Source organism: Oryza brachyantha, chromosome 7 (genome assembly GCF_000231095.2).
Source record: "Oryza brachyantha chromosome 7, ObraRS2, whole genome shotgun sequence".
Taxonomy (NCBI): domain Eukaryota; kingdom Viridiplantae; phylum Streptophyta; class Magnoliopsida; order Poales; family Poaceae; genus Oryza; species Oryza brachyantha.
Genome location: NC_023169.2, coordinates 13,942,312 through 13,951,399, shown reverse-complemented (window position 1 = coordinate 13,951,399; position 9,088 = coordinate 13,942,312). Strand labels below are relative to the sequence as shown.

General features: G+C 46.4%; 1 protein-coding gene across 1 annotated transcript; it reads left to right on the top strand.

The window, feature by feature from the left end:
• The first annotated feature begins 3,623 nt into the window (after window positions 1–3,623).
• On the top strand, window positions 3,624–6,584 carry LOC102700723 (sugar transport protein MST6). The gene is made up of 3 exons (XM_006657768.2): window positions 3,624–3,873; window positions 4,271–4,599; window positions 5,193–6,584. Exons 1-3 carry the CDS (start codon window positions 3,741–3,743, stop codon window positions 6,321–6,323), a joined length of 1,593 nt encoding a protein of 530 aa, XP_006657831.1. The 5' UTR covers window positions 3,624–3,740; the 3' UTR covers window positions 6,324–6,584.
• The last annotated feature ends 2,504 nt before the right edge of the window (window positions 6,585–9,088 follow it).

Below are 9,088 nucleotides of genomic sequence, written 5' to 3'. Positions count from 1 at the left end.
GACGCTTCTGTGTAGTAGTTCTACTACTAGTATTTGGTAACAAGCACTATACACTTAGGCTGTTTGTTTCTAGAGGCTAAACTTTATCCCCTAGTCACATCGGATGATTGGACAATTATTAAAAATAATAAACATAGTCTATTAATAAAACCCATCCATAATTTTGGGCTAATTCACGAGACGAATCTAATGAGCCTAATTAATCCTTGATTAGCCTATGTGATGCTACAGTAAACATTTGCTAATTATGGATTAATTAGGCTCAAAAAATTCGTCTCACGGATTAGCTCTCATTTATGAAATTAGTTTTTTTATTAGTTTATGTTTAATACTTCAAATTAGTGTCCAAACATTCGATGTGACATGGGGCTAAAAAGTTTAGCCTCATCTAAAACAACCCCTTAAATTAACGAGGGCTGATTGGTTAAATGTTTCATTAAAAATGGTATATTTATAAATAAAAAATATTTATGAATAAAAATTTTACATATATATATATATTTATCGATGTAAAAGCCAAGTATAAAAATAAACTTTGGTAAAATTCTCTTAAAAATCAACTCAAAATTTAAAGTTAAAATTTTAATTTTTATATACAAGTACTATAAATAGAAGTGAAAAAATTGGCGTGGGGTTGTTCTGGCCTTAGAGCATCTCCAATAGGTGCCTAAAAACATAGTTCCAAAAATCATGGATCGAGGGCTAGCCAATAAATTTTGGGCTCAAAGAACATCCCCATCTCCAAGAGGTGCCTAAAAATATAGTCCCAAAAACTTTAAATATGCAAATTCATCATTGTGGCCTTTTGCAACAACCATTCCAGCATATGCACGAGTCAAACATAATAATACTGACAATTTATTCAGAATTCAAAAACATATATTACATCTAAGGATAATTTTAGGGGGGGCGGCGGTGGCTGTAGGGGGAGGAGGAGGCGTCGGCGGCCAGCTGGTGGATGGGGTGGCATCGGCGACCAGCTATGGGAGAGAGGGGAGGAGCGGCGATAGTGGATGGATGGAGAGATGTCGACGATGGATCTGTTCTCTCGCGCACGGATGGAACGAAAAAATGGCGGCAGTGAGAAAATGGCGTAAAAACGTAAGATTGGGAGTCGCATGACAAGGCCAAAATTTGGGTAAAAATACACTCATGCTTGGGGTGTTAAAATTTTAGGAGTATTTTTGACAGCTGTTGGAGTCTATTTTTATCCTTTAATGTCAAAATTTAATTTTTAGAAATCATATTGGTTTTTTGTTAGAGATGCTCTTATAGACGAGAGGGGATCGCTGTTTCGGCCACTCGACAGGACACAATGTAACCACCGTAGGTCGATCCGCCCATTGAGAAATGGCAACTTCACGTCAACGATGCTGCTCCAGCAAAATCGGCAAAGCAACCGGGTATCCAGCCGCATGCATGGCATGGACCGAGCTATGGTACACCTAGCGCTACAGTATCCGAATATCCGATTGGTATAGCTGCGGGGCAAAAATGCTTTTGCAACAGCGACGTGACGAGGTCTTCCGCCGTTGACCACGCGCTACGCTAGCAGGCGTGATAATACGCATCCGTTGGCCTTACTACGGGAGAGAGCGACATCGTCCTCCTCTCGCGTCGATCCGCTGACGCTGTGACGCGATCGCGGGCGACGACGCCCTCGGCGTGCTTCGGTAGCGCGAGGGCGCAGCATTGACCCGTGTGGCCCGGCCGACCGGCGCCGCGCCAGCCGCGCCCGCCTCGATCGAGCGCGTGCTTGACCCTGCAGCCAAAAACACTGTGCATCTCATGACATCCCATGGGAATACGGAAAACTATTCTAAGCTTTTAGGAGACGTTACTCGTCTATTAATTATTAAAAAAATTATAAAGATAAATTAATATATGATATATCATTACACAAACATATAAGTTAAAATATGACTTGTACAATTCTTAGTAAAAATAATAAATATACGATTGGGAGTATATGTATAGTATACATAGTTTAATTTGTTATTTTTGTTATGAATTGTAGAAGACATATTTTAACCTACATGTTTGTATAGTGATATATCACATATTAATCTATCTTTATAATTATTTTTATATTTTTTATAACTATTTAGATAACAATAGACGAGAAGCCGAGGCTCCGGATCCAGGCTCATGGCAATACGCCGTCTCATCGATGGGCCGGGCTACTATTCTCGGAGTTGTTTTTTTTTTTTTTGGCATGTTTGACACGGGACGGGAAACGGCGGCCGCGGCGTCGACGAGACGATGCGATTATACGGTGATTAGCGAGAGCAAACTTTTCCTACGACGGAAGGTATGCGTACACATGACTACATGAGTACATAACAGTAGGAGCGACTAACGTAACCGCGCCGCGTGCTGCGCTGCACAGGATTTCCACGGGCAAAATTTTCCGAGACGCTGACCGACCGTGACTTGTTTATACCGCGGCTCACCGTAGTAGTAGCATAGTACATTCGTACGTGCAATGAAGTGTTGTCATCTCTGCGTTTTTCGTATCCCCTTCTCTAATAAATTTATTGCGCTAACACAGCGGTGCGTGAGGTAGCTAGCTGGCCGATGGGACTCTGAGCACCGGCCAAGCCAACCGCGCATACTATTTTTGCCCAATAACGACGCGTCATCACGCCTACCTGTGTGTTGCGTACCTACGCAAGTGTTCGGTGATGCAAACCTGAGCTCTGAAAGTTGTCGGTCATTAACTGCGTCATCTCTCAGGTCTCCTTAATCCTTATCAATCACATAAAGGGTAGTTTTGGAACGAACTGACGTGCTAGTAGTATTAACGAACGGTAGTAACCAATCATACCTACCCGTTTGCACGCATCTCTTATTTGTTTCTTATCTAAAGATGGGTTGTGCAGAACAGACATCTAACTATTAGCCGGTGAAAATAAAAACTGAAAATCACCTTCTCATGGGTCAGGACATCAGGTTATGCCGCAACTGACACAGCAGTCAAACACAGGCAAAACGTTAGCCTCATCCAGTTGAGGTTTTCTTAGAGACCAAGTGTTGACCAACATTATCATTGATCGATCCAGGCTTGCCGGAGTTGCAGTACGCACGCAGAAATGCTTGCACCAGATCGATGATCGGTTGGCGCCTGATTTGTGTCCGAGTCAGCTGATAATGATCTACCCGGTTCGGTGGCGCGCGTACACTGGACTGGAGCTGTACACACCCATACTACTATTAACTATGGTCGGTCCGATTAATCGCCTTTGCAGCTTCCGGATAATGCTGACAGCCATCGCAGGCGTACGTGTTTATACACACCAAAACTAACGCACGGCGATATATCGATCGGTCGTTGCACATCAACGGAAAAGCAGCGTTCACATGAAACGGCCTCTCTTTCCAGGAAGCATAGGCAGGTGGATCGCCGGGAGAGAGAGAGTAATGCACAGCCACAATTAATATATATCGGCAACGATTTTCCTCCTAAAAATAATACTACTTGGAACAGACTGTGACGTTGAGCGGGAAGTTTTGCGGTCTGCCCCTCGGGAATTTTGAGTTTTCGCAACACGGTCCGGACTCCGGACACCCTCCCCCGCCTATATATTTCCCGCCGCTCCCGGCTCATGAGGCATCAGCTCCATCATTCGCTTCTGTGTTTTACACTCGTCCTCTGAAACCTCTGATCTCTCCTCGCCGGAGAGGTTTCATTCTTTAGAGCTCGTGGTTGGTAGCACGTCGACGGCGGTGAGGTGGTCGCAATGGCCGGCGGCGTGGTGGTGAATAACGGAGGGGGGAAGGACTACCCCGGCAAGCTGACGATGTTCGTGCTGTTCGCGTGCATCGTCGCCGCCACCGGCGGCCTCATCTTCGGATATGACATCGGCATCTCCGGTGAGCTGTTTGTTCTAAACTCTTGTCCTGTTGCTCTGCTTCTCCATGATCAAGAAAGGGGGGGAAAGATAGTGCTACTAGTATGCTGCCATGCTGTTGTATGCAAACCGGAGTCATTCTCTTGGCCACCGTGCACCTACCGCCATGCCGGGAGCTTCAGTGCATAATTTTTTTTTAAGCATCTTGCACGCGTGGAAACAAAACCACGATATTCCCTTCCGTTTGTTTATCCCACTTGCAAGGTTCTTGCGAAACCAAGAAGAATCTTTCCATGTCTCCGTCATTTTTTGAAATTTTTATTCCATCCTAATCGATCATACTACTCACCAATCTTTTGTGCAGAATGAATTTAGAAACGAGAATTAAAATTCGGTGTTCTTTTTTTTTCTCGATGCAGGGGGTGTGACGTCGATGAACCCGTTCCTGATGAAGTTCTTCCCGTCGGTGTACCGGAAGGAGCAGGAGGCGGAGAAGAACCAGAGCAACCAGTACTGCAAGTTCGACAGCCCGCTGCTGACCATGTTCACCTCGTCGCTCTACCTCGCCGCGCTCGTCGCGTCCTTCTTCGCGTCCACCGTGACGCGCGTCGCCGGCCGCAAGTGGTCCATGTTCGGCGGCGGGGTCACCTTCCTCGTCGGCGCCGCGCTCAACGGCGTCGCCAAGAATGTGCTCATGCTCATCCTCGGCCGCGTCCTCCTCGGCGTCGGCGTCGGCTTCGCCAACCAGGTAGGCACTCATCACCTAGCCACCTTACAAAATGAAGGCGCCAGTGCAGTGTTTTCGTTTGCTTAGGCCACGTACGATAGAGGATGTAGTAAGATAACTTACCAGCGCTGAAAACGGACTAGTATTACATGATTAATTAATTCTTAATTATTAAAAGAATTATAAAATAGATTAATATGAATTTTTTAAAATAATTTTCCTATAGAATTTTTTTTAAAAATACACCGTTTAGCAGTTTGGGAAGAGTATGCGCGTTGAAAACGATGGACCTAAGTTAACTAACGTGTGTCAACGAACGCGGCCTTAATTTGACTTTGCACCGACAAAAAATACGACTTGATGCTTGTCCATTCGTACGTCAAGATCTTTTCTCCTACTTGATTCTTGGAGATGGATGTTGATATCGTAAATGAAATGTATTGGGACTTGATTTTATAGCAGGAGCAAACAAACTTCAATCATTTTCAAAAATTCACTGAAATTTCTACCTTAGCTTTGACTCGAAATACCATAACCTCGTTTGTCGGTAATTTACTGTTACTGTTGGAATGCGACTGTTTTTACTGATGATTTTTTGTCGGTGTGTTGAACAGTCGGTGCCGCTGTACCTGTCGGAGATGGCGCCGGCGAGGCTGCGCGGGATGCTCAACATCGGGTTCCAGCTGATGATCACGATCGGCATCCTGTGCGCGAACCTGATCAACTACGGCACGGCCAAGATCAAGGGTGGATGGGGGTGGCGCGTGAGCCTGGCGCTCGCGGCGGTGCCGGCGGCCATCATCGCCGTGGGCGCGCTCTTCCTCCCCGACACGCCCAACTCGCTCATCGACCGCGGCCACACCGACGCCGCCAAGCGCATGCTCCGCCGCGTGCGCGGGACCGACGACATCGAGGAGGAGTACAACGACCTGGTGGCCGCCAGCGACGAGTCCAAGCTCGTGGCGCACCCGTGGCGTAACATCCTCCAGCGCCGGTACAGGCCGCAGCTCACCATGGCCATCGCCATCCCGCTCTTCCAGCAGCTCACCGGCATCAACGTCATCATGTTCTACGCGCCGGTGCTGTTCAAGACGCTCGGCTTCGCCGACGACGCGTCCCTCATGTCCGCCGTGATCACCGGCCTCGTGAACGTCTTCGCCACCTTCGTGTCCATCGTCACCGTCGACCGCCTCGGCCGCCGGAAGCTGTTCCTCCAGGGCGGCACCCAGATGTTGGCCTGCCAGATCGTCGTCGGCAGCCTCATCGGCGCCAAGTTCGGGTTCTCTGGCGTCGCCGAGATCCCCAAGGCGTACGCGGCGTTTGTGGTGCTCTTCATCTGCGCCTACGTCGCCGGCTTCGCCTGGTCATGGGGACCCCTCGGCTGGCTCGTCCCTAGCGAGATCTTCCCGCTGGAGATCAGGTCGGCTGGGCAGAGCATCAACGTGTCGGTGAACATGCTCTTCACCTTCATCATCGCGCAGGCGTTCCTGCCCATGCTCTGCCGCTTCAAGTTCATCCTCTTCTTCTTCTTCGGCGCCTGGGTGGTCATCATGACGCTGTTCGTCGCCTTCTTCCTGCCGGAGACCAAGAACGTGCCCATCGAGGAGATGGTGCTCGTCTGGAAGGCGCACTGGTACTGGGGCAGGTTCATCCGCGACGAGGACGTGCACGTCGGCGCCGACGTCGAGATGCCCGCCGCCGCCAACCGCAGCGGCAAGGTCGATCCGGCAAAGCTCGCCAACTGAGCTCGGTGCGTCGGTCGCTGACGTCGCTCGTCAATAAGCTACCATGAAAAATCTTATATTGTTTTTCATTTTTCTGTATTATACGCCAATTGTCTTAGCACCTAGGACGATGACGAAACATCTTCAACCACTAGTCTCTTCTCTTCTCGTTTTCTTTCCATTCCAGGTGTTCCGGCTGAATTTCTCTGTGCCGTATACACTGATTGGGGATTGCTTGGATCAAATATGAATATAAATGTAAGTTTCAAAAACTTATGGTCTCTGTGTACGCGTGAATTATTGTTGTATTCACGAACAACCTAGCAGCACTTGATCGATCAATGTGACAAGTAGCATTGCATTCGTTATAGCTTTCCCGACGAAGAACAGTTAAGAGCAAGTTAAATAGTATAGCCAACTACTAGCTTCAAATTCATCTATAGTCAATCTAATAGTTAATTCATACAATAGTTAGCTATAAAATATCAATACATGGTCTCACATGTCATACATATATTTTGTGTTAGAGCCCGTATGCAGCTGGCTACAAATTAGTAGTCCACCTCTTTTCTCTCTCCTCTCTTATCTTTTTAAAATATGATTACAGTCTTATCCCTTTAAAATATGCTTATAGTTGGCTTATAGCCTATTGTACCTGCTCTAAGCGCGTTAGTGCCTGTGACAATCAGCAGATGTCTACACCGCAGTACCGCACCGCACAAGCACAACGGTACTTTGTGTTTTTTATAATGAAAAAAAAAAGGCAAACACCATATTTGCAAATACAACGTACAACCTCAAAATTAACTTTAAATTTAAGGTTAAAAATTTAAATTTTAGTTTATAGACATAGACAAAAGAAAAATAAAGTGGTCTGCATCAACGCAAGCAGCTAGCGACCCACTGTTTGATCAGCAGCAGCGCGCATGGAATCCGCGGGTTTTCCAGCCACATTTCGCGACTAATCCTTAACGCCGCCAACGTCGTGCTGTGGCGTACGTACTGCTGTCACCGAGCACGGTTCAGGGTGCCGCGTGCGCACGGCATATTATTCGGCCCGTGCCACCCAACTTTATAGCCTCGTTTAGGCAATATCCGCTCCATCAGCTGCCTGCTGCTGATGCATTTGTGTCATGCATGCTTTCTTCTGGAACGTTTTTCTCTGCAGCTTTGTGGTTGCAAAGGCGTACCGAAATCCAGAACCGGGAAGGTCGATGGTGCAGACGTGTACCGTGCATGATTTTTGAGTAGATTGTACACGAAGGTAGAAATCGAATTGTTCCCTACACATGGCACATCGTTAAGCAGGGTTTATCTTACCGTGAAGAGCTCTAAAGACACTGTCCGACGGAGCACTGTTATCGTGGATTTGGATGGTTTCTCACTGTGATAATCATGGACGGAGAAACTGTCGATTTTATGAACACTGTCGTTCAGACGACGAACTCCATAAAAACGTATTAACAATGACGAAATTTGCACTCCTTAATACTAAAACTTTTTTTTTATGTATGTTCTTACCCACTGCAGTGGAATAGACCAATAGAGGAACATCACACAGAGCCGGGAGCAAGAAGAGCGTGTGAGAAATAACTAAAAGAAGGCAGCAGACACACACTTCAACAGTGCAGTTTGTACGAGGAGACTCGTGTGAAGAAGGCCAAAAACCTCCTTTTCCACCAAAAGGCAGCAGCCAGCAGGCTGCAGGCACGGCACACGACAGATCGACGCTGCACCACACCCAAACTACTCGTCTTATCCACGGCTGATTCGACGCGATCCGGGCCCCAAATCTCTCACGTGTTCGCATCCGCGAAAAGCCATGGGAAAGGACACATCAGGAGAAGCCCAGAGAGACCATGCAGCCACCAAAAACCAACCCAATACGACGAAGGATGTGTTCTAATGAATTTTTATTCTTATAACATTATAAACAATCAATTTAACTACCATAAATTTAAAATTCTATTTTAAAAGATAAGAAAATGGACTTATATATAATTTTTTGTAAAAGATATCATTTAATAAATAAGAAAGCATGCCCGTAAAAACTGATAAATAAACTAGTGGCCTCCTCTTTCCTCCGCACTTTTGCAAACAAAACTAATTTATGGATAAAATGTTTATTCATATGTTCTTAACGATATAAAAATAAATGTTAAAAATAACCTATAGAAGAAAATACTTTAAAATCAAATCTAAATTATAGTTGAAAATTTAAAGTTTAGTTTGTAAACCTAAATAGAAACAAAAATATAATAGCTAAGGATAAACTGACTTCCGAACTCAGTCCTGACACGTCGTCTTGCAGCTGGTGACTACTCACGCTGCTGTAGCATATGCATCGCTCAGTCACGAGAAGGAAAGGCGGGCCTCCCACGATCCGGATGGATTAGCGCAAATTAATTGCGCGGAGCCGCGAATGCGTGACGCCAATCCAAAGCAGAAAAAAGGGGGAGAAAAAGGGTTTGGTGGGTTGTTGGACGTGATCCGGATTAATTTGTGGATAAACCTCGTGGTTTTTCTCCCGGCGGACGTGTAAAGGTCTCGTAATTTAATTACCGCCGCGCGCGCGCCGGAGATCTGGATTTGGGTTGCAAGTGATTTTGACACGGAGAAATTTGACCCACAGGTTTTTGGATTTGGTTACACGTGACACGGCCAAATTCGTAGCGACCGGACCGACCACGCATTGCGATCAATGTTTTCGAAAAAAGAAAAAAAAACGCGTTGCGTCGCATGGTTGCTGTACATTTTCCACATCGATCGATCGATCACGGCCTGCG

Coding starts and splice junctions, on each gene's coding strand:
- LOC102700723 (XM_006657768.2), top strand. CDS start 3,741: ATGGCCGGCGGCGTGGTGGTGAATAACGGAGGGGGGAAGGACTACCCC. Junction 3,874..4,270: donor ATATGACATCGGCATCTCCG/GTGAGCTGTTTG, acceptor TTCTCGATGCAG/GGGGTGTGACGTCGATGAAC. Junction 4,600..5,192: donor GCGTCGGCTTCGCCAACCAG/GTAGGCACTCAT, acceptor TGTGTTGAACAG/TCGGTGCCGCTGTACCTGTC.